The sequence below is a fragment of the Pipistrellus kuhlii genome, unplaced genomic scaffold, assembly GCF_014108245.1.
Source record: "Pipistrellus kuhlii isolate mPipKuh1 unplaced genomic scaffold, mPipKuh1.p scaffold_m20_p_18, whole genome shotgun sequence".
Lineage (NCBI taxonomy): Eukaryota > Metazoa > Chordata > Mammalia > Chiroptera > Vespertilionidae > Pipistrellus > Pipistrellus kuhlii.
Genome location: NW_023425493.1, coordinates 11,517,209 through 11,542,133, shown reverse-complemented (window position 1 = coordinate 11,542,133; position 24,925 = coordinate 11,517,209). Strand labels below are relative to the sequence as shown.

Genomic DNA, 24,925 nt, shown 5'->3' with positions numbered 1-24,925 from the left:
CCCCTACTGGGGCTCGAGCCAGCAACCAGGGCATGTGCCCTGACCAGGAATCAAATCAGCAACCTTTTGGTGCACGGGACAATGCCCAACCAACTGAGCCACATTGTCCATGGCCCAAACAGTATATATATCTGATCTCTCTTAATTCTCACTATGTTCCCATGAGGTAGGTTCTAATATTATCACATATCACAGGGAAACTGAGGCATGGGAAGGGTAAATAATCCATCCAGGAAACATGGCCAATAAATAGGAAAGCCAGAATGGAAAGCCTAGATCCATCTCTAGTCTAGATCTATCTCTATTCTAAGCCTAACCACTGTGCAACATTTTCTCCTATTATGCCAGGGGGCATAGAATAACTAGGAAAGTCTTACATTTTATCTTTCAATCAAAATCCAGAAATCTTTCTTAAATATCTGACATAGAAGCTGCTTGAAGGGGGTGCCACTGGTTAAATCTGGGACAAATTCAGCACCCAAGTTAAGTACAGTGATGAATCATAAAGCACTGGAAGAATAAGATTGATGAGTCCTTTACTTACAAAAATAAAAAAATAAATATATATCTTATCTAATAATAAACAAACATGTAAATTGACCGTACCTCTGCTATGCCACCAGCCAATCAAAAGTGATATGCAAATTAACCAACAAAGATTGTGGTTAATTTGGATACACAGGCACCGAGTGATTGGGGTGGGACACAGGTGTTCTGCCCCACCCTCAGTCTCTCAGTACCTCTGGGCAGCGTGGGAAGGTGGGGCTAGAATGGAAAGAGGCGGCTTCAGGGCCTGAGCAGAAAGGGGCTGGGCCAGAGTGGTAAGGCAGTGCAGGCAGCCAGGGAAAGGAAAGCCCATTCTAGCACAAATCTTTGTGCATTGGGCTTCTAGTATATATACATCCTATCTAATAAAAGAGTAATATGAAAATTGACCATCACTCCAAGACACAAGATGGTCACCCCCATGTGTTCAAAGATGGCTGCCCCCATGTGGACACAAGATGGCCACCACAAGTTGACCTGAAGGGGAGGGCAGTTGTGGGCAGTTATGGCTGACCAGGCCAGCAGAGGAGGGAAGTTTGGGGGTGACCAGACTGACAGAGGAAGGTAGTTGGGGGGAGACCAGGCAGTAAGAGAGGGCAATTGGGGGGGACCCAGGCCTGCAGGGGAGGGCAGTTGTGGGTGATCAGGCAAGCAGGGAGGGCAATTAAGGGTGACCAGGCCTGCAGGGAGGGCAGTTGGGTGGGACCAGGCCTGCAGTGGAGGGCAGTTGTGTGTGATCAGGCAAGCAGGGAGGGCAGTTGGGGGTGACCGGGCCTGCAGGGAAGGGCAGTTGGGGAGGGATCAGGCCTGCAGGGGAGGGCAGTTGTGGGTGATCAGGCAAGCAGAGAGGGCAGTTAGGGGTGACTGGGCCAGCAGAGGAGGGCGGTTGGGAGAGACTAGCTCTGCAGGGAAGTACAGTAAGGGGAGACCAGGCCTGCAAGGGAGGGCAGTTGGGGGAGACCAGGATGCAAGGGGGGGCAGTTGTGGGGGGACCAGGCCTGCAGGGGAGGGCAGTTGGGCAGGGCAGACCTGCAGGGGAGGGCAGTTAGGGGTGATCAGACCAGCAGGGGAAGGAGTTAGGGGTGACCAGGCTAGCAGGGGAGGGCAGTTAGGGGTGATCAGACCAGCAGGGGAAGGAGTTTAGGGGTGACCAGGCCAGCAGGGGAGGGCAATTAGGGGCAGTCAGGCCAGCCAGGGAGCAATTAGGTGTCGATCAGGCTGGCAGGGGAATCATTAGGGGGTGATCAGACTGGCAGGTAGAGCGGTTAGGAGAAATCAGGCAGAGGCAGGCAAGTGGCTGGGAGCCAGCAGTCCTGGATTATGAGAGGGGTCCCAGATTGAAGAGGGTGCAAGCTGGGCTGAAGGACACCTCCCCATGCACGAATTTTGTGCACTGGGCCTCTAGTAAATAAATAAAAAGAATATTGAGGGTTGACTGGTAGATTCTAAGGCACTGCTAGAACTGGAATATTAGCATTTGGTAGTCATCAGAGTAAAGACAGTACCAGGAAGGAGCCATCAGTGGATGCTAATTCTAAGGGAGAAATATTAATGAACAAGATATTTGCACAGTCTTAAAGTATCTCCCCAGTGACTGCTTATTAGTTCAAGGGAGGGGGAAAAAATTACCCAGTGGAGAAATTAAGCAATACCTTGATGGGGAGAAAAACGTACATTACCAACAAGAGGCAGATGGGTATTGTGTGCCTCCAGCTGTGATACCCTTTAAGGGACAAATCGTTAATTTTGCAATATTCCAGCCAAGAATGCAGGATCATCAAATAAATGCAACAGGGGAGTATTGTTGTTGTTGTTTTTAAGACAACATCACAAAATTTAAAGAAAGGCTAAGGAAATGTTTTTGATTCAAAGACAAATAAATGCAAGTCTGACCCTAGACTTCCTGTTGCACAGGAGTGGGGAGTGTGGACAGTGCTACGGAAAACATGGTTAGCTCATAGTACAAATGTAAGTTCATAAAGCTGGTCACTGTAAAGTAGCTATGTTGAGAATATTCCTGCTTTCAAGGAAATGCACAACGTGTTATGGGGTGAAGGATCCTGATGTATGTATATGACATACCCTCATGTGGTTCAAAAAAGAGGAAAAGAGAGACTGCAATGCTAAAGCAAATGGGACAAAGGTTAAGAATAGGTAAATCTAGGTCAAGGGTACGTGGAGTTCCTTGGAACTTTTTCCAAGTTAGAAAATATGTCCACACAACAGGACCTTTATTTATTTATTTATTTATTTATTTATTTATTTATTTATTTTTAAGTCAATCTAGTATTAGCAAGTGATGGTACTTGGAATTGGGAAGGGGAAAAACACATGAACTGCCATGAGAATAATTGTTGGGAGAAGCTTGAGGCTGAGCTGATGCCCTGCAGTGTAGGGGTTCCCCCACCAACACGAGGAATTATGAGGGCCACACAGAACACGGGGTCACAAGCAAACAAATGCCAGAATAATTCTACTGTGAGGTACACCAGGAAAACCAACATCTCAGTATGCGTAAGAAGATGATTTTTAGGCCTGGGCCTAGAGTCTGCTCATCTCAACACAATCTACCCAGTAGAAGAATTAGCCTGTTCAAGCTCATCTTTCATTTGCTGCCCCTTTGGGCCTGGAAGGTTCTGGGTCGGTGAGAAAAGGTAGTTAACCCAAAGAGCAAGCTGCTAGCATTGACAAAGACACAGCACATGCAAAAAAGCCTGGGGAAAATGCTAGAATGACTAACAAATGAGTGGACTGCTTATGACGATGCGATTATTATGATTGTCACAGACATGCCTGACTTACTAAGTGCTAGAACCTGGGGAAGGAGAACTATACAATAGACTATCCCTGTCCTCAAGAAGCTTTGTGGAGAGAGGGACACACAAAGGTGCATTAGGGCGGCAGGTGGGAAGTGTAGAATGAACGTAGGCTGGAGTTCGAGGAACACGACAGTCAGAAAAGTCATTGTGGGTATTTAGCACCAAGCAAGTGGTAAGGACAGACATTTTTCCCTTTCTTTCTGCCCTCCTTCCTGTTTTCCAATAAATACTTAATTACGTTTCCTAATTGCAAGGAACTGTGCCAGACACTCACAGAGAACAGTGACATTAAAAAATGATGCTGAAAAGAAAAAAATTTATATATGATGCTGAGAGGAAGAGGAAAAGGCACCTTTGGGGGTTAATTAATAATAACAGCTAAAATGTAAGGGGCCCTGTGTTAGTGTCCTGTGGCTGCCATAACAAATCACCACAGACTTAGTAGCTTAAAACAGACATTTATTTTCTCCCACTTCTGGAGGCGGAAGTCTAAAATCGAGGTGTTGGCAGGGCTGTGCTCCCTGCAGAGGCCAGGGGACATTCCTTTCCCCGCTGCTTTCAGCTTCTGGTGGCCGTTGGCATTTCTGGGCAATCCCTGTCTCCGTTTTTACACGGGCTTGTCTTCTGTCTGTCTGGTCACCATGGTGCGTCTCTTATTACCACACTTGTCATTGGATTTAGGGCCCAACAGGATAATCCATGATCTTTTCATTCCCAGGTCCATCATTATGTCTGCAAAGAACCTTTTTCCTTTTTTTTTTTTTTTCAGTTGCCTGCTACTTTTCATTAACATCTAAATAGATAACACATCCAATAATTATAACATGGAAATGTCTATGAACAAATTAGATACCGTTTTTTAGCAAATGCTTAGGAAAGAATGGTCAAGTTCATCCATGGTTTTAGGCAGCAGCGTCTAGGCAGCTGGGGTGAGGCCAGTGGTTGGGAACAGAGGTAAATATCTGCAATCCATGCAATTCCTTTGATTTCTTCTGTTAGTGACTGGTTCACTGCCCGGTACTGCTGGGATAGGCCTCTTCTGGCATTCTGATTCCATCTGGACTTCATTCGTTGTTGTTGCCGCAGAGCCTCCTGAAATGTCAGTGACTTTGATAGCAGTAGCTCAAGGGAGGTGTTCTTTGAGGATTTGGGTTACTATGAGCTCCCTCTCAACCTGCTAGGCACAGTGAAGAGGAAGCCCTTGGATGATGTGGAGCGGAGGCCAGGCTCCAGGAGGGTATGCCCTGTGGACACACCCTGCTGCCCAAGGTCACCGTGCCACCCAGGACCCTTTTACAATACTAAATAGCATTCATAGTTTCCAGGAATTGGGACATGGGCATATTTGGGGGTGGCAGGCACCATTCAACCCATGACAAGCCCTTCTCATGTGCCAGTCGTTGTCCTAAGCATCTTATATGTATTACTCATCTAATTTATAACAACCCAGTAAGATGTTAGTTTGGTCCATATTGAGGATATGGAGGCACAGAACCTTAGGTAAGGTGGAGCCATTACTTGGGATAATTGGCTTGGGTGGAGAGCTTGTGTTGAGGAAGAGTAAGACATGTTTGGACAAACAAGGTAAGGTCACATGCAGGATGCCTTAGATACCTATGGAAAATGTGCCTTACCCTGTGGGTAATCGGCAGCCACTGAGGATGTTGACCAAGAATGTCCTGTGAGCAATTATGTATAAGAATATTGATCAGGAAGCACTGTGTTAAGTAGAGGGGAGGAGGGCTGGAATGGGAGACCTATTAGAAGTGCTCACGTAATTGCTCTGAGAGAGATGGAGGCCTAGACTGAAGGACTGGCCACAGAAACAGAGGAAGGCTTAAGAGCTCACTCTCCTTTTCATCCTGACATATGGAGCCAGACTCTTTTTTTCTATTAGACTCAGCTCCCATCTACCTAGGTCCCACACCAGGAGGCAGTTGAGAGTCAAGACATCTCCATTTACCCCAGTTTAGCATACACTGTTTTTTGGTTTTTTGTTGTTGTTTTTTTGTTTTGTTTTTAAATCATTGCTCTCACATTTGAAAGCACCTGAACAGCGCCTGGAAATGCAATCCCCCTAGTACTGATTGTGGTCCCCTTTAAGACAATGGCACAATGGCACTGAACAATGTCCCTCTTGAGATTAAGAGATTGTCCACTCTGACCTATGATGGAATGGGCCTAGAAGCCAATTAAAGCATAAATCAAGTCAATAACAAGGACTCATGGGAGTGGCCTGTAAATGTGGCCGCCATGAGCTAGATCTTCGCTCTCTTCCTCTCGAGTTAGCAGACAAGGCAGAAGGAAGCAGCTCCATTCTCACCTCCCACCGGCTCTTCTTGGTGACCATGCTGCTCCTGGTGTGACTTGAATATTAAACAAGCTTATTCATTTTTAGGCTTTCAGGCTTTTTTTTGTGAGGATTTGATCAGTAATGCCTGATGGGAAAGGCATTTCCTGTTGGACAATGAAAGGTTTGAATGCAAGAGATCCTCAGTTATACTCTTGAGTCCTCAGCCCAACCCTATTATTCAGACTTCAGAAGCCATTAATGCTAGTCAGAGTAATCAAGTGTTTCTAAAAGCTGCAAAGTAATTATTTTTATCTGACAGTGAAAGCGAAAACGGAGATGCTTATTTACGCCTTGATTAACTTTAAGAAGTGCTTTCCTACAAAGCTAAGATCTTTGATTTCGTTTTAAAATTTTAATTTAGGTTGACCCCAAGAAGTGATACTATTCATTACAAAATAAAATTCAAAGATGACAGAATAATATAGACTAAAAAGTAAAATGAAAATATTTTAGGATAGTTTTTTGATGGGGATATCTTAACCCCATGTAATATCCTTCCAGGGTTAAAAAAAAAAAAAAAAAAGCTTCTAATACATTGGTCCTCAAAGTGTGGCCTGGGGGCCATCAACACTGGCATTTTTCCTTGAGTCTTCCCTGCAGACTTTATTGAATCAGAATCTGCATTTCAACAAGACAGCCTATGGAAGGGTTAGTGTTTCCACTGTTAGTCCTTTGGAAGGCATCCCGGTTGTTAAAAAAATGGGAAGAAATGAATAAAAGCGGTATGCAGAAAAATTAGCTAATTCATCCTACAGAGTTCTGTGTGAACAGAGCCCAATTTTGGAACACACCACTAGAGAATCAGTGGATGTTGGGTTGACCTGTTAAGGAGGTGTCACTCACAAGTAGGCCACCTCCCCTTAGTCCTTATAGTAATTACATATGAATAAGAAAATCATAGAACCAGAAACTTTTACAACTGAGATGAACAATAGAATTCATAGTAGTCAGTGCATGTGAGGTCTTGAGCCTCAAACTGGGTTTGTTCCCCCCAAATGTGGGTATGAAGTTAAAAATACACATGTTGCTGGTGTGACTTGGTCCTCACAAGCTATGGGACCTTGAGTAAATTTCTTCATTTCTTGGGGTCTCAGTCCATAAGGTGTAGAATCCACCTTGCAAACTTCATTGGATCCTCATATACTTCAAATAAGGGGTGTGGGAAGACTTCAAAAACTGTATGAGAATGGTACCATGGCAGATTTCAAGGGTGGATCCCAGTTTCATCCAATTAATTGCATCTTGTATAAGATAATATCACAGTGAAAGGGTGAGAACCAGAGGATGCTGGTGTCCCAGTATAGATAGGGAGCCATGGATGATCATTAAGGATCTGTTGAATGAATGCATGAATCCCTAACCTTGAGAAAGGTAATGAACATTCATTTATTCAACACACATTGACTGAGCCAGGCTGGCTAGAGATACATGGTGAGCAAAAGCACGCACCATCCCTTGCCCACATGGAGTTTATAATCTACTCAAATACTCACATGGGTAATTGTAAATTGCATCATTGCTCTGTGCCATAAAAGAAAGGAGCCCTGACCCATTTGGCTCAGTGGATAGAGCAACAGCCTTTGGACTGAAAGGTCCCAGCTTCAATTCCGGTCAAGGGCATGTACCTTGGTTGTGGGCACATCCCCAGTGGGAGGTGTGCAAGAGGCAGCTGATCAATGATTCTCTCTCATTGATGTTTCTAATTCTCTATCCCTCTCCCTTCCTCTCTGTAAAAAAAAAAAAAATATATATATATATATATATATATATATATATATCAATGAAATATATAAATACATTTTTATTTTTATTTATTTATTTATTTTAAGATACATTTCTTCTTAACCCCTAGAAAACACTGGTTAAAATTGTCCTAGCACAAGATTCTCCTAGTCCCTGTACAGTATTAACTCTTTGTCACGTTACTTACATGATAATTGGGGGCGAGGAGGGGGATGTGACTTTAAAACAGTATACACACAACCACCTTAAAGTTAACTTGTTAATAAGTCCTTGTGCAAAACAAGCAAGCCTCTATCATTAGGTGAAGTACGTTTTCAGATATTCTCTTTTACACCTGGGGAAGGAGACGGAAGCAGAGGCATCCGAGGTGGCAGGTGGACACTCAGAAGTGCCTCTCCTTCTCTGTGATGGCTGCAATGGTCCCATCACCCTTGAGTTTGGCGTCTCAGTCATTAACCATCACCGTCTGCCCCAAGCTTGCCTCTCATTTTCAGGTCAGCACTGGGGATCACCAACTTCCGGAATTTCTCGAGCAGCGTCCCCTCTGTCTTCCACAGCTTGATGACGATCCAGATGGGGATACAGAGCATGGAGGACAGCGCCATGAGCCAGCCTATGCTATAGCCCCAGGCGGGGTAGGTGTAGACATTGTTATACTGGAGGGGCTTGTACTTGATCAGGAAGAAGATGAAGATACTCACACAGATCGCGGGGGTCACGACCTTCCAGCACCATTTAATGAGTGACAACGGCCGGTAGCCAATCATGTCTTCGATGTTATCATAGAAGCGGTTGCTTCCGTACACCCAGCCGATGCAGACACACTCAAAGTTGGCCACAAAGAGGAGGCACATCCCGCTGGAGGCATAGGAGTCAAAGAGCTGGAAGATGTACATGCCACCCTCCGTTAACATCACGAGGCCCAGAAAATAGGAGATGACCGACAGGGCCAGGATGAACAGCTCCCGCCGGTAGCCCCTCCGGAAGACCTTCGGGTACATGTCCACCATGGAGGTCACAAGGCTTTCTACACACACAAACTGGCTGTCCAGACCGAGGAAGATGAGCATCATGAAGAACAAGATGGCCCATAGTGGGGAGAGAGGCATCATGGTGACAGCCTTAGGGTAGGCAATAAAGGCCAGGCCAGGGCCTGACTCTGCCACTTCGGCAATAGGTACCCCCTGCTCACATGCCATGAAGCCCAGGACAGAGAAGATGGCAAAGCCGGCCACGAAGCTGGTTCCGCTGTTCAGACAACAGAGCATGATGCAGTCCCTGTAGCAATTGTTGTTGTAATTGTTATAACTTCCCAGAGTAGTCAGACAGCCCAGGCAGATGGCATAAGAGAAAAAGATCTGCGTTCCAGCATCTATCCAGACCTGTGGGTCAGAGAGCCGGGAAAGGTCAGGGTGCAGGTAGAACTTGATGCCTTCGGAGGCCCCAGGCAACATGACCCCTCGGATCAGGAGGACCAGAAGCATAAAGTAGGGGAATGTCACGGTGACATATACAACCTTTCCTGTGGACTTGGTCCCCTTCCAGATACAGAAGTAGCAGATGGTCCAGGCTGCCAGGAGACACAAGGCCAGCTCCCAGCGGAGATTCCCAATGTGCTCAATCCCATCCGAGATGGCCAGGACCCGGCGCTCCCAAAACTCCACAACAGGAGAGGTGGCATTCTGCAGGGACACATGGCTGTGGTTGGTCATGTTCAGTTTCTGGAACTCCACACATTTCTCTGTGTTCCACTCATGCCCACAGGTGGCCCAGGGGAGCTCGGCGGTGAAGCAGTTGCACAGGTAGAAAATGGCCCATGCCAAGATGATAATGTAATATACATTCAGATGGGCCGCAATCACCTGTGTTGCATAGCCAATGCCTTCAAATAAAGGGCAAATTTTTCTCCAACATGTAATGCCACCTTCATTCGTGAACTGTCCCAGAGCCGTTTCCAGGAAAAACACGGGAATTCCACAAAAAATAAAAAACACCACATAGGGAATCAGGAATGCTCCTCCTCCGTTCTTGTAGCACAGGTAAGGGAAGCGCCACACGTTGCCGAGCCCGATGATCTCCCCGGCCATGCTCAGCAAGAACTCCACCTTGTTGTTCCAGTGGCCGCGCTCGTGGATCGCCTTGACATGCGGGACCCGTATGGCCGCTGCGGCAACCCCGCCGCTGCCCCCTGGCGCCTCAGGCTCCCGTGCCTCCTCTGCAGCCTTCTCCGCCGTCATGGCCGCGCTGGCTGCCTGGTGCGCTGGGCCGGCTCTGCCTATAAATACATTTTTAAAAAGATAGGAGCAAGGAGCCTAGAAAATTTGTACTAGAGCAGATTAACTTAGAGTGGTTAGAGGAGACTTCCTTGGGGAAGTGGCCCTTGAGTTGAGAACTGAAGAATGAACAAGAACCAAGGTGGGGAAGAAGGGAGGGAAGAGTGACCCCGGCAGAGGGATCAGTGCATGCACAGGCCTTTTGGCAGGAGGGAGCATGTGGGCGCATGGTACTGAGAAAGGCCAGTCCTGTTGGGTGGAGTGATGGGATGAGGCTGTGGATCATGCGTAGCTGTGTGCACTTGATTTTGGTTCTTCTTCAGCGAGGCCACTGAAGGATTGCAGCTGTGATGGCGGCGGTGGTAGAGGATGTGTATTTGGCAATGATCAGATCTGGGTTTTGGAAAGATCACTCTGGCAGAAAAATGAAATATAACTCAGGGGCAGGAGGGTAGAGTGTATGTGTGGAGATAGACAGAGACTTTTACCGCCTAGGGGAGAGAGAGAGAGAGGAGGGGGGGGGGGAGAGAGAGAGAATGCTCTCCTCCACAGATGATCCAGCTCCTTGGGTCTATCTAGTTCTCCCTCTCCCTGCAGCATTCCTTCTGGGAGGCCCTCCCCACCAAGAGGGAGGCAGGTTCTATGCAATGAGCTCTCCCCTGTAGACAGAGAGAGTGAATCAAAGTGAGACCTGAACCAAAGTGAGACCTGATCAGCAAATTTGTCCATTTTGAGTCCAGGTAAATCAGTTCCTGCCAGGTGAAATGATAAAATGCAGTTTCTGAATCTGCAAGCTGAGAACTCAGCCCTGGATTTAGGTTGACCCCAAGTACAGGTAACCTGACAGGCCCCCCTGAGATTATCACCCAGGCAGCATCCTTCCCTTCACTCACACCCTCACTCCAGTTAGGATACCACCCCTTATGCCCCTCACTGCAAAGATGGGAAAAGTGAGGCCCACAGAGATTTAGTGATTTGTTCCAAGTCACACGGTAACTTTTAAGGACCAGTTCCCTGTCTACAATTCATTAGGTGATATTTTCAAAATGCTCTCCTGGTCAGCATCATCTTTATATACATATACTAGAGGCTTGATGCACGAAATTTGTGCAAGAGTAGGCCTTCCTTCCCCCAGCTGCTAGCACCGGCTTCCCTCTGGCACCCGGGACCTCCCCTCAAAGCCCCAGCTTTGTCTGGAAGGTTGTCCAGATGGATGTCCGGTCTAATTAGCATATTACACTTTTATTATTACAGATAATGGACTGAGTCATAGATATGTGCTTTGAAATTAAATTTCATATTTTACAACTTCTATACTTTGCTCATACAATCTCCAGCTCCTAGAGTAGAAGGGCTACTGTATGGGCATTCAGCCTAAACCTTACAACGGACTAGCTGAGCCTTCAACAATTTCTAGTATTGCAAAGAAATGCACAAATATTGTTAATGAGCCTTTCTGTATCAGTGTCAGTGCCTTCACTTCTAGATGATTGGAGAACTTAGTTTTCAGTGAGAAAAATGAGTTTTCCTTTGCAATTCACTCAGGGCCATTCTTTAGCTTAACCGACAAAAAACAAAAGCCCCATGATTGTCCTGGGCCTCTCAGTGTACATTCTTCTGCCTGCACTGTTCCTGTTTCCCCTTTGCTTCCTCATAGGGTTTCCTGCTTTGACCCTTTTTATGATTATACTGCTGGGCCCTTTTGTGATGTTTCTGGCTTTTATTACTGCATTTTTACTTACTTGTTCTTTGTTCTACTGCCTGCTCCCTCAGGAAACAGCTAAAAATTCAAACCTTGGCCCTCCTGTTGTTGCTAGAGATTTTAGTTTATATTTGTAATAATTATTCAAGGATGTTAAAAAAAAAAAAAAAAAACAGCAAAAAACAACAAACACAAAACAACCCAGATCTGATTTCCCCATCATTGTTGCTTTAAGATTGAACAGTACAAGTGATATGCTGTCAATTACAGTCAAATGCAATCTGATTTTCCCATGGTTTTCTTCCTGTCTTTCCATGGTACAGCTTCATACACTTGTAATTTTTGATAACCAAGATTCAGAGGTGTGTCTGTGTTCATCTTTTTTTACAAGAATCCTCTTAGTCCTGGCCACTGTAGTTCAGTGGTTAGAGCGCCACCTGCTCACTGAAATGTCTTGGGTTTGATTCCCAGTCAAGGGCATGCATCTGGGTTGCAGGTTCAATCCCTGCCTGGCCAGGGGGCAGGTGCAGGAGGCAGCCAATCTATGTGTCTCTCTCACATCCCTCCCTCCCATCTTCTCCCTCTACCTCATCCCTTCTCTTTCTAAAAATGAATGGGAACGATATCCTTAGGTAAGGATTAACCACAACAAAAGAAATCCTCGAAAACCAACCTTTTGGTGACCATCTTCAGGCTAGCTCCTTGAGCCTGGAAGCTCCAGGTTGCAGGAGTTTGGCACAGAACTGAGAGAGCTCCTGCTTGGGGCTCTGAAATTGCAGTTTGTGTTAAACATTTGACTTTCTCTCCAATTGGCCGTCTCTCTCCAAAAGAAGCATTATTCTCTCATCTTTAAAGAATGCTGAGTTTAGTCGGTTTTGAGCAAATTATCAGGAGAGTTCTCAAGAATTAGGAAGAAAAAGCCAAACTATTTTACTCAAACTGGGGCCACAACCTCCAGGGGTGCTGTTGCATAGCCCTGTTTTCCCTCCATTTTAACCCACTCCACTGTGCTAGCACCACCAGCTAAAAAAGGGCAAATCTGAATCAAGCTAACAAAGTATTCTTTCCACCGAATGCTGGGGTTGGGGTGGGGGTGGGGGTGGAGTTTACTCGACTGAAATGTTTTGTTACCATGAAGATGAAATTACTCTTTATGAAGTACATGGTTATAAGTTTCTGTAAGCTGGAAAATGTACTTCCTCCCCCTCCCCCTTCCCCTCCCCCTGGTTAGGAGAGAATAAAGCACATTGTCTGGGAAATGGCTTCCAAGGGGGCGGGGGGGGGGGGGGGGGGGGGGGGAGCGGGAAGCCTGCATAAAGTAGTTTCTCAAAGCTCTGTCCTGGTAACTCAATTAGTTGGAGTGTTGTCCCATACATCAAAAGGCTGTGTATTCAATTCCTGGTCAGGGCACATACCTAGGTTTTGGGTTTGATTTCGGGATGGGGGGGTAGGGGGAGAGGGTTGTGTATAGGAGACAACAGATTGATGTTTCTCACATCATTGTTAGTTTTCTCTTCTTTCTCTCTCCCTCTCTCTCTCCCTCTCCCAATCCCTCTCCCTCTCCCTCTCCCTCTCTTCCCCCCTCCCTACTTTCCTCTCTCTCAAATCAATAAAAACATATAATTGGGTGAAGAGTAAAAAAATAAGAGTAATTTAAAAGAGTGGGTTCTCTAGCTGAAACCGGTTTGGCTCAGTGGATAGAGCGTCAGCCTGTGGACTGAAAGGTCCCAGATTCCATTCCGGTCAAGGGCATGTACCTTGGTTGCAGGCACATCCCCAGTAGGGGGTGTGCAAGAGGCAAGCTGATGGATGTCTCTCTCTCCTCGATGTTTGTAACTCTCTATCACTCTCTCTTCCTCTCTATAAAAAAATCAATAAAATATATTTTTAAAAATAAAAAATAAGCAGAAACCGGTTTGGCTCAGTGGTAGAGCGTCGGTCTGCGGACTGAAAGGTCCCAGGTTCGATTCCGGCAAGGGCACGTACCTTGGTTGTGGGTACATCCCCGGTAGGGGGTGTGCAAGAGGCAACTGGTCGATGTTTCTCTCTCATCGACGTTTCTAGCTCTCTCTCTCTCTCCCTTCCTCTCTGTAAAAAATCAATAAAATATATTAAAAATAAATGAATAAATAAAAAATAAAAAATAAAAATAAAAGAGTATGTTCTCACCAGTGACTGTTGAGTTGAATTGAACCTAAGAGCCTGTTTTTTGTCTGTGTTTGTTTTTATTTTGGAGAGAGGAAGGAAGAGAGAGAAATATCAATATCTGGTTGGAGGACTGGTTGAAGCTACGTTTGCATGTACTAGTATGTTCAGATAAACATCAATTGTCCACACCATAGGAGAGGACATTATGGAAATCCCCAAACCCATCTCCCCACTCCTTAGCACTTCCACCATCCAGCTTCACTTCAAACTCAGCACATTAAAAACAGGCCCAGTAAGGGCTAGTTCTCCTTAAAATTTGCCCCAACTTCCTCGCCTATTTAAGGTAGTCAGGTTAAAAACACTGGAACTTTGTTAAATTCTCCTCCTCAGTATTCACCCTCCTCTTACCCAATTAATCATCAAATCCTGTCTACCCTTCCTTTATAATGTCTTGGAAAGTCTCCATTTCTCTTCTGGCAGTTCAGAGATAGAAGATGGGAATCCACATACAGATGAAAAAAATTATAGAAATATAAAAAAGTGCAAAATAGCCGAAACCGATTTGGCTCAATGAATAGAGCGTCAACTTGGGGACTGAAGGGACCTGGGTTTGATTCCGGTCAAGGGCATGTATCTTGGTTGCGGGCATATCCCCACTAGGGGACGTGCAAGAGGCAGCTGATCGATGACTCTCTTTCATCAATGTTTCTGGCTCTCTCTCTCTCTCCCTTTCTCCCTGTACAAAATCAATAAAAAATATATTTTAAAAAGTACAAAATAACATAGTTTCAGACAAGCTTTTATACCGATTATGGGGCACAGCACTGCATTTGTCTTGTGAAATTCAGAGCAGTTGGGGGCCCTTCCTCAGGTTCAGGGGTGTGGGAGGCCTTTGCTAGTCCAGCTCAGGATATTTTGATTCAGCCACCCCTCCCTGGACTGAGGATCAGGAAGCCTTCATTTCCAGATGAACCAATCTCCATTCAGAGCATGGCACATATATATCTAATCTAGTGCTGGCATAATTTATTAAGAGTATTTTATTTTGAGTTTATTCTTGTGTATGGTGTAACTTGGTGGTCTACTTTCTGTCCAATTTCCCCAATAGCATTTATTGATGATACTGCCTTGACTCCATTGCATGCTCTTGCCTTGTTTTCCAAGTATTAATTGAGCATAATGGCTTGGGTCAATTTCTGGGTTCTCTGTTCTGTTTCATTGATCTGTTTAGATTACGGGGCTTTGTAGAATAACTTGATATCTGGTATTGTGACCTCCTCCAACTTTGCCTTTCTTTCTCAGGATTACTGCTGCTATTCAGGGTCTCTTTTAGTTCCATATACATTTTTGGAGTGTTTGTTCTAGGTCTGTGAAATATGCTGTTTGTATTTTAATAGGGATTGCATTGAATCCATAGATTACTTTGGGTAGTGTGGACATTTTAATGATGTTGATTCTACCAATCCATGATCATTAATCTTCCACTTGCTTATATCTTCCTCTATCCCCCCCCTTTTTTTTTTATGTCCTATAGTTTTCTGAGTACAAGTCTTTTACCTCCTTGGTTAAGTTTATTTCTATGTATCTTAACTTTTTATTGCAATGGTAATTGGGATTTTTTGTTTTTGTTTGTTTCTCTCTGTGAGAGTTCTTTGTTGGTGTATAAAAATGCCATTGATTCCTGGGTGTTAATTGCGTATACTGCTATGTTGCCAAATTCATTTATTAAATCTAGTCTGGACATGTCTCACAGCAATATGTTTGCCGATACACATTCTAGTGCAGGGGAAAATAAACACATGGGACTACATCAAGATAAAATGCTTCTGCACAGCAAAAGAAACCATCAACAAAATGAAAAGGGAGCCCACTGTACGGAAGAATATATTGCTATTAAGACATCTGATAAAGGATTAATATTCATAATATATAAGGAACTCATATGTTAACAAAAGGAAGATAATCCAATTGAAAAATGGGTAAAAGACCAAAACAGACACTTCTCCAAAGATGGCCAAGAGACTTGAAAAAAAATGCTCAAAGTCACTAATCATCAGAGAGAGGCAAATTAAAAAGACAATGAGGTATCACCTCACACCTATCAAAATGGCTATCATCAACAAATGAACAAATGACAAGTGCAGGTGAGGATGTGGAGAAAAGGGAACCCTAGTGCACTGCTGGTGGGAATGCAGACTGGTGAAGCCATTATGGAAAACAGTATGGAGTTCCCTCAAAATATTAAATATGGAACTGCCATTTGACCAAGTGATCCCACTTCTAGGAATATACCCTAAGAAACCCACCAATCAGAAGGACTATATGCACCCCTATGTTCATAGCAGCACAATTTACAATAGTGAAGATCTGGAAACAGCCCAAGTGTCTATCAGTAAATGAATGGATAAAAAGCTGTGGTACATTTATAACATGGAATACTATGCAGCTATAAAAAAGAAGGACCTCTTGCCTTTTGAGACAGCATGGAAGGCAGAGAAAGACAAGTATCACATGATCTCCCTCATATATGGAATTTGATTAACAAAATAATCCAGAGACATAGAAGCATGGGACAGATTGAGGCATCTCAGGGCGGTTTGGCGGTGGGTGGGTAAAAGGGAGAGATTAACTGGGGAATTTATATACATATACTAATATGCTTTGCCCATGGACACAGACAGTAGTGTGGTGAAGGCCTGGGGGCAGGTGTGGGGTGGAGGGGGTCCATGGGAATGAAGGGGGGAGGAATCTATAATATTTTCAACTATAAAATTTAAAAAATACAATTTTAAAAAAAGAGTATTTAATGGCAAATTAAAAATTCTTTTGTTTATATTTTTACCTTCACCTGGACAGAAGCTCATTCTTCTGTTTGTTACTGCTCCTCCCCTTCCCCCATAGCAACCAGCACAGGGTTCTGCAGTTTGTAGTCTATAAATAAAATGTTTGTTAAATCACAGAGCCTTAGAATCTTAGAGTCAGAAGGAATCTTGGGAATCTCTCTTGTCCAGTCCTTTACAGATGAAGAAAGCCAGTCTAGAGAGATTAGTTGACTTGCCCAAACTCACATAGCTGGCTGGTGGCAAAGGACCAGAACCCAGGTTCCTCCCGCTTTGAAATATCCTACCCTAAATTGTCCTTAGATAATCACGACAGGAAAAATCTAATTTTACACAAGGTCTCCCAGAGATGGTGGTGAGAGGGGTGATTTGCCTTAGACTGAGACGTTTACAAAGACTCGGTCGGTCGCAGGACCGCCCTGGAGGTCTGAATCCTCGGCTAGGTGCTGGGGTGGGTCACAAGTTAGGTGTTGATGAGTCTGCGGCCCCATCTGGGCTCTTCGGACAGGAAGGCGCCCACCAGGGCCTCCACCCAGGGGGCTCCCTCCCGGGCTGCCAGCGTCTGTCACACCGCCGCCGCCGCGGGGCCCGCCCCACGTGGACTCGGCTCCCAGGATCAAAGTCTGTTTGCTCCCGGGACCCCGCAGGTGTGCGGCGGGCGGTGGGCTGGGAGGACCCGCAGGCTAAGAGCAAGGGAGGTCTCGCCCAACACCAGCCCGCCCCTCCTCCTTCTCCTCCCCCCGCCGCTGCACGCGGCCCTCGCCCCCTACCCTCCCCCACGGCGCTCGCCGCTGCACCCGGCCGCGGCCCCCCAGCCCACGCCCGGCTCCCGGAGGCGAAGGCCCCACCCATCTGTCGGGGCCTCGGCCCCGCCCCCTCCGGCCCCCGCCGAGACTCCCTCCAATCGTGAGCGCGGGTGGGCGGGACGCGGCGGCTGTCGTGAGGGGGTCCTAGCCAATGGGCGCGCGTGCCGGGCTTTGTGGGCGGGGCGTCGGCTCCTTGTCATACGCCGGTCCGTGTGAAAACGGGGGTTCCGAGTGCAAAGCAAAGTTTTTTTGTAAACCGTCTGCAAAGCCTTGGGGGGGAGAAGCAGGCGCCCGGCACCGGGCCGAGTGCAGCTGCCGTGGCTGCCGCCGCCGCCTTTTCAGCCTCCCCGGCGTCGGCTTCTCGATCGGAGCCCACCGCGGAGGCGCCCAGCGGCGGGAAGACCTGCGCGGAAAGCCACTTCAGATGCTCGGAGCCTTCGCAGCAGCGCGGACCTGCCTCCCGTCGCCCGCCCCCGCCTCCCACCGGCTCTCGCTTCGGGTCGGGCTCACGGTCCCCGGGCTCCGGGCACCCCGGCTCCTCCGCGCCGCCGCTCCCCTGCAGGTGTGGGGCTGCTGGGGCTGAGCGGGGCCTCCGCCTCGGCTCCGAGGACCGACTCCCGCGGAGCTGCACGCTTGCCGGCCCGCCAGGGACGCCCACCGGCGCGGCGGCGGCTCACCGCTCACCCCCCTTCCCATCCCGGAGGCTCCTGAGCGGCGGCCCCAGCGGCCCGGCCCGCCGGCTCGGACCGAGAGGATCCCGCGCCGCTCTCCTCCTTCCTTCCGTCACCGGCTCCTAGACCGGCCCTCGGCGCCTCCGCAGCCACCGCCTCCCCAGGGTCCGGCCGCCCGCGCTCGGCGGGGCCCCGAGGAGCCGCAGCCATGGGGTGCTGGAGCCGCAACCGGGGCCGGCTGCTGTGCATGCTGCTGCTGACCTTCCTGTTCATGGTGCTGGAGATGGTGGTGAGCCGCGTGACGGCGTCGCTGGCCATGCTGTCCGACTCCTTCCACATGCTGTCGGACGTGCTGGCGCTCGTGGTGGCGCTGGTGGCCGAGCGCTTCGCGCAGCGCACCCACGCCACCCAGAAGAACACGTTCGGCTGGATCCGGGCCGAGGTGATGGGGGCCCTGGTGAACGCCATCTTCCTCACGGGCCTCTGCTTCGCCATCCTGCTGGAGGCCATCGAGCGCTTCATCGAGCCGCACGAGATGCAGCAGCCGCTGGTGGTCCTGGCGGTCGGCGTGGCGGGGCTGGTGGTGAACGTGCTGGGGCTGTGCCTCTTCCACCACCACAGCGGCTTCGGCAAGGGCCACTCGCACGGGGGCCACGGCCACGCCAAGGGGGGCGCCCGCGGCGGCGACCACAGGAGCCCCGGCGGCGGCCGGAGGAGACCCGACCAGGAGGAGACCAACACCTTGGTGGCCGGCAGCAACGCCAACGGGCTCAAGCTGGGCGGGGCAGGTGAGGAGAGAGGCGCCCGAGCCTCAGGTGGTTGGTTGGGTTTTGGGGGAGCCGGCACCGGAGCCTGAGCCTGGCCCCGGGCGGGATGGCCCGTGCGCCCCGCGCACGCCCCCTGGCGCCCGAGTCGGTGTGCGCCGCGCCGGGCCGCCGCCTTCCCGCGCCCTCCGGTCCCGCCCCCGCCGGGGAGGGGGTGCAACAGGGACCCCTTTCTGCGCTGGTGTTAGCAGCCCCCCGGGGGCAGTGGGGGTGTAGGTGTGTGTGTGTGTGGGGGGGGACGTCTGGGGGGTGTAGGTGGGCGACAGGCCTCTGCCCTGCGCCACCGCCCTTGGCTGTCCTAACAGGCTATCTTTTCCAAGAGACTTGTCTAATTTGGGTTTTTAAAGGATCCAAGATGCTTTCTTAATTCAGTTTCTTGACCCCATTGGGAAGTGAAGGGAATCAGCCATTCGTTCTTAGTCGTTGGCTGTTTGAAATCCAGGTGGTTGGTTCTTAGGCCCTCTGGACAAGTTTCTGAATATTGTGTTCAGGGCCGTTTTGCCATTGACTTTCCAGAACTCGGGTTTCTTGTATGAACAGCAAGGTATGTTCCAGTTAGCTGTCTAACATCTAAACCCGAATTCTGAGAATCCGAGACTTTAGGACCTGTTTAGGCATGCTTAACGTTTCAGTTAGGACTTTTCAGTTATGCTAAAAGTGATTTTTTCATCTTTTATTTTTAATGGATGCTGTTTATTCTAAACGTAAGGGCTCTTGAAAGGAAGTTGGGAAGTACATATTGAAAAGAATCAACCAATGAATGCCCCACTACCCAAGCTCAAAAATAACAGCTTGTATTTCCTTCCATTTTTTTTTTAATCATTTGTATTTATTTGCCTAGTTGCATGATACTACATAGACAGTTTTCCTTGTTTTGAAGATGCAGGATATTAGGTTAATGAAATTCAGATTGTATATTAAAAAAGTTTAGTAGATAATTGAATTTTCCTTTCACTCCTATTCTGCAGGGTTTTTATTCCAAAGAAAATTAAGCTGCTCTGATTTTGTGTGTGTGTGTACAGATTGGTGTGTTTGATTGAAGAGTTACAGAGGGAAATAGGGTGAGGTTGGTAAAAAGGTTCAGACTTCCAGCTGTAAGATAATAAGGTCTGAGGACCTGTGTAACACATGGTGGCTATGGTTGATAACACTATTCTGTAATTGAAATTTGCTATGAGAGTAGAACTTAAATGCTCTTACCAAAACAAACAAACAAACAACAAAAAACAACAAAGATAAATATATGAGGTGATGGATGTGTTAATTAAATAAATAGGGAGGATTCTTTCATAATGTATAGCAGTGTTTCCCAAAGTGTGGGGAGAGGGTTTGGTGGGGATATGCACTGCCCCATGCTTAGCTGCACCTAATTCTACATTCTCACAAGGGGTACTCAGCGTTACGAAAATTATAGAAGGGGTACACATATGTCAAAAGTTTGGGAAACACTGATGTATAGAAATAGGTCATCATGGTGTACACTTTAAAAATAGTCTAAAATGAGTAGGGTACATAGTGATCAATTAGCTGCAATTTTTACTGAGGTTACTCTGATTCTTGATAACATTTTATTGTTGATTTGTCAGTTTCTAAATCCTCTATACCAAAAAACTACCATTTATATTCATAATAAAAGTTTAAAAGTGAATCGTAACACTTTAAAGACAAAAAGTTCTCTGTCAAATCAAGCCTTTGTATTAGACTTATCCATAGTTGCATTTGATGGTGGGGTGTTAGCATCCAATTTTGCTACCGTATTTCCCCGAAAATAAGACATCCTCCGAAAATAAGACCTAGCACATGGAAAGATAAGACATCCCCTGAAAATAAGACCTAGCGCAACTTTGGGAGAAAAAATTAATATAAGACACTGTCTTATTTTCGGTGAAACAGGGTATATACCAAAAAGATTAGCAGAATGTTCACAGGACCCCATCTCCACAAAAAGATGAATTAAAAAAGAAAAAAAGAGTGGGAGGAGGTAGAATAGTTAGGAGAATGGGGAAACTATCCTCTTAATGACTTTATTTAGCTCTGACCATTATGTCCTAGTATGGTCCCAGTATGTCAGTTTATATTAAATTGCCCCAAGCACATTTTAAAATCACGTTTTATGAAAAAAAAAAAAAAAAAAAACTTCACCTCCTTACTTGAATGGAATTAGACAAGGATGGTAATATAAACACTTTAAGTATTGGATTCAAAGTTTGTATTTCTTTGCAGATCCAGAGAAGTCCAGAACTAATGCGACAGATGTACAAGTGAATGGGAATGTTATCAGAGAAGCTGACAATACGGATTTGGAAGATGAAGCTGATGATGCTCAAAAGGCTGGACAACTTAACATGCGTGGAGTTTTTCTGCATGTCTTTGGAGATGCTTTGGGTTCCGTGATTGTAGTAGTGAATGCCTTGGTCTTTTACTTTTATTGGCAAGCGTGCCCTGAAGGGAAGTTCTGTGTTAACCCGTGTATCGCTGACCCCTGCAAAGCGCTTGTAGAAGTAATCAATAATACTCAAGGAACAGTTTTTGAGGCTGGTCCTTGCTGGGTGCTATATTTAGATCCAACTCTTTGTATTTTAATGGTTTGTATACTTCTTTACACAACGTATCCATTACTTAAGGAATCTGCTCTTATTCTTCTACAAACTGTTCCTAAACAAATTGATATAAAAAATTTGATAAAAGAACTTCGAAATGTTGAAGGAGTTGAGGAAGTTCATGAATTGCATGTTTGGCAACTTGCTGGAAGCAGAATCATTGCCACTGCTCACATAAAATGTGAAGATCCAACATCATACATGCAGGTGGCTAAAACCATTAAAGATGTTTTTCATAATCACGGAATTCACGCAACTACCATTCAGCCCGAATTTGCTAGTGTAGGCTCTAAATCAAGTGTAGTCCTATGTGAACTTGCCTGCAGAACTCAGTGTGCTTTGAAGCAGTGTTGTGGGACACGGCCACAAGCCTATTCTGAAAAGGATACAGAAAAGGCCCCAGCAGTTAGTGTTTCTTGTTTAGAACTTAGTGAAAATCTAGAGAAATCCAGGACTCAAGCTGAAAACATACCTGCTGTTGTGATAGACATTAAAAAGATGCCAAACAAACAACCTGAATCATCTTTGTGAGTCTTGAAAAAGATGTGATATTTGACTTTGGCTTTAAACTGCAAGAGGGAAAAGACTCCACTGAAATTCTAAGTTTGCCAAGTAGTGTAATTGAAGTCTTTGCCTGGTCACACAGTTTAATTCTATTTTTGTAAGAACATAATGGGACTGCTTAACAGACTTCTGTATTACAATTTGTGATTCTCAGTGCAGAGTACAGCTATGCTGTAACAATTTTTGAAAAGCCAGTTTTAACACTATGTTACATTTTGTTTAAAGTAAGTAAAAACCTTATATAACATAATGACATTTGATTTCCAGTTTTGCCATGGGGAAAATTAATTAGGGGGATAAATAAATTAAAATTGTTACTGGAATTTCTCTGCTTTTCTTTTCCCCCCAGTGTTATATTTTGTTTATTAAAATTATAATTGCTAGAACTTAAAATATCACCAACAACTTTGTTTCCTTTGATACTTTAATATTTACTTGCTCTTTAAGATCATTATATAGCATAGTGGCAGCATATTTTAAGAGTGACTGATGGATATTATTAGGAAAAGTTTTTTTTTCTTCTTCACTTGGGGTATTTATCATACTAAAGGTTAGTTATTATCCTGTGTTCTATATTGCTGAGTATTGCTCTAATAAACAGTGAGATATAATTAACATATTGAACTATAGTTTACACATAATAGGGCATATGGGGAGTAAGAGCAGGGAAGAAAGTTTACCAAATTAAATATTTAGATTATTGTAAATTGATATTGAGACTACATTCTAAATCCTGAGAATTGGAACATGTTTTTTCTTACCAAAGTTAGTCTACAACACAGATGTGTTCACCAGCATTACCTGCTTTGAAAGATTGGCATCAGAAGCACATATATTCAGTAAATGTTTTTAAGGACATTAAACTCAAATCTAATAGTTACAAGTTAAATGCAAGCTTACTAATAGAATCTTTAAGTTAAAAAAAAAAGACTTTCCGGAGTTAAAGTCATTTCATAGTGACCAATCATGAATGGATTCAAGTGCAGCTTTTCAAACACCACCAGCAATCCTTGTTGTTGTTTTTTTGCCAAAAGCCACTGATTTGGGAGAACAAAGAAATCTGAAATGCAGTTTGGATATTAAATTCTTCAAAAGCAATATGAGTTCAGGCAAAATCAGTCATTAAGATTCTGTAAGTTTTCCCGTCTTGACAATGCTCAGATCTCCCAATGATGGCTTATTTTGGGAGAGACCACAATATCTACACAGGAAAATGTTCTTGGTTATTTTATTGTTGCTATTTACACAAATGTTATTTTAAGGGTATTTAAGTGGTATTTTTCTTGATAGAGAGGGATTATGGTTTGTGAAGAAACTAGATTTTTTGTCCTCAAAAGGGTGGATATTAATATCAGTTATCATGTATAGTTCTATTTTTCTAGCAACAAGGTATCCTGACTATTTCTTGTGACTTTTATAGATGACTACTTTTAAGATGGCTACCTTTTGGGCTTTGAAATAATTCATTGTTTAATGCTTCTTAAGATGAACATGCTGGCCTTTGACTGACAGATAACTTTTTAAAGGGATGATCTTCTGTGGTAGACGGTGTGGGGTTTTTTCTAGCATAAGCCTGTTGCTGGCAATGGGCCTATTTAAGAACAGCTGATTTTTCCAATGAGAGAGAGGTAATTTTAGGAACACAGTTTGTAAGTCCACATTTACTCTAATGAGCTAAAACCATAACCTGCCAATTTTCAATACATCTGGACATTTTAATACTCTTATCTGATAGTGTGGAATTAGATTCCTAAATTGGTAGTTACTTTGAACTTTACAATTTCTTTTTAAACATGAACTTGGGGAATTCCCTCGTTGAAGAGAGAGAGCTTCAAATTGTACTGCATCATGTTTGTTCCTGATGTAACACTTTTAATCTACAAAACATTAAAAATCTCAAAAACAGTTTTTTATAGAGACATTTCAGTAATGATACAGTAGGATAACTGGTAAAATATATTCCATGCAACGAAGTTTTCTTTACAAATGTTCTGTTGGGTCTCTTGTTTTAAAGGTGGTATAACGTGTAAGACATCAGCCGACTGAGGGTTTTTGGTTTTTTAATGATGTATAAGCTTGGGGCAAGGGCTTTCCCCACCTCCACGTACTTTGAAGGTAACAAACTCCAGGTTTCAGTTATTTCGCTTTTCATCATTTCTAAGGAGCTTGTATGTAGCAAAGTGGTACCATAGGAAGATTCTCTTTTTTTTCAAAGGACTTTGTCATATTAGCAAAGTCAGTGAGCATGGACTCACCTTTCGAGTTTTGGCAGAGAATTATTTATTTCTTTACAATGCACTTTCTAACCCATCTTTAGCTATATTAGCATCTTTTTTTTTTAAATGCTTTTCTATTTAAATATTGTGGGATTTATGTGTCTTTTCTAAAGTAGCTTGTTCCTTCTTGAAAGAAAAGGAGGGGAATGCCCTGGATGATTCGGAGACGTAGGCCCAGTATTGAAATGTGCTGTTTTATAACCCAGCGTCAGTGCTGGGAGGTGCAGCTCTCTGCTGGCTCTCCTATCTGAGCGAGATAGGTGTCCTTAGAATGTGTTTAGCAACTTGTCTGTCGTGTCTCGGTTTAGTGAGAAGGAGGTGCTGCATGTGCCTGGATTAAAACCAACCCAGAAATGTTTCCAAGCCAAATGCAGCCTTCGTGATGAGATTGATTTAATTCTCCATTGTCACCTTGTAGCTTAGATGAATGTTTAGTTAGTGGTTTTTGGGTTTTTTTGGTTTTTTTTTTAAGGGCATATGCATTGTAAAAGTAAGGACTGGAGCCTATAAGAAAAAAGGTCAAAAAACTTTGCTGTATTTTAACATTTTAGAAAACAATGTTTGACTAAGGTATGTAACTTAGGTAGGAAAAATTTCCATCCAGACCACCTTTGGAAAATCACAATAGGCAGGAGCTGTTAACATTTTGTGTCTTGTTAACAGCCTCAGTTAATCTAGAACTTTTGAGAGTTGAGGGAGAAGGCCTATGAAAGCTAATGTGAAGCATTTAGTAGGCTCACTGGTGTTGAGTTGAAGATTT

The 24,925-nt window shown here is 45.1% G+C and overlaps 2 protein-coding genes across 2 annotated transcripts; one reads left to right on the top strand and one right to left on the bottom strand.

Annotated features, from left to right (window-relative positions):
• Nucleotides 1-7,566: 7,566 nt before the first annotated feature.
• LOC118721679 (sodium- and chloride-dependent GABA transporter 3-like) lies at nucleotides 7,567-9,698 on the bottom strand. Its single transcript, XM_036442867.1, is given in 2 exon segments — nucleotides 7,567-7,931; nucleotides 7,933-9,698. Coding segments are annotated over 2 exon segments (1,854 nt in total). The 3' UTR covers nucleotides 7,567-7,843.
• A 7,701-nt stretch (nucleotides 9,699-17,399) lies between these two features.
• Nucleotides 17,400-24,224, top strand: SLC30A1 (solute carrier family 30 member 1). The gene is made up of 2 exons (XM_036442636.2): nucleotides 17,400-18,689; nucleotides 20,949-24,224. The coding sequence occupies exons 1-2, from the start codon at nucleotides 18,110-18,112 to the stop codon at nucleotides 21,854-21,856; spliced, it is 1,488 nt and encodes a 495-aa protein (XP_036298529.1). The 5' UTR covers nucleotides 17,400-18,109; the 3' UTR covers nucleotides 21,857-24,224.
• The last annotated feature ends 701 nt before the right edge of the window (nucleotides 24,225-24,925 follow it).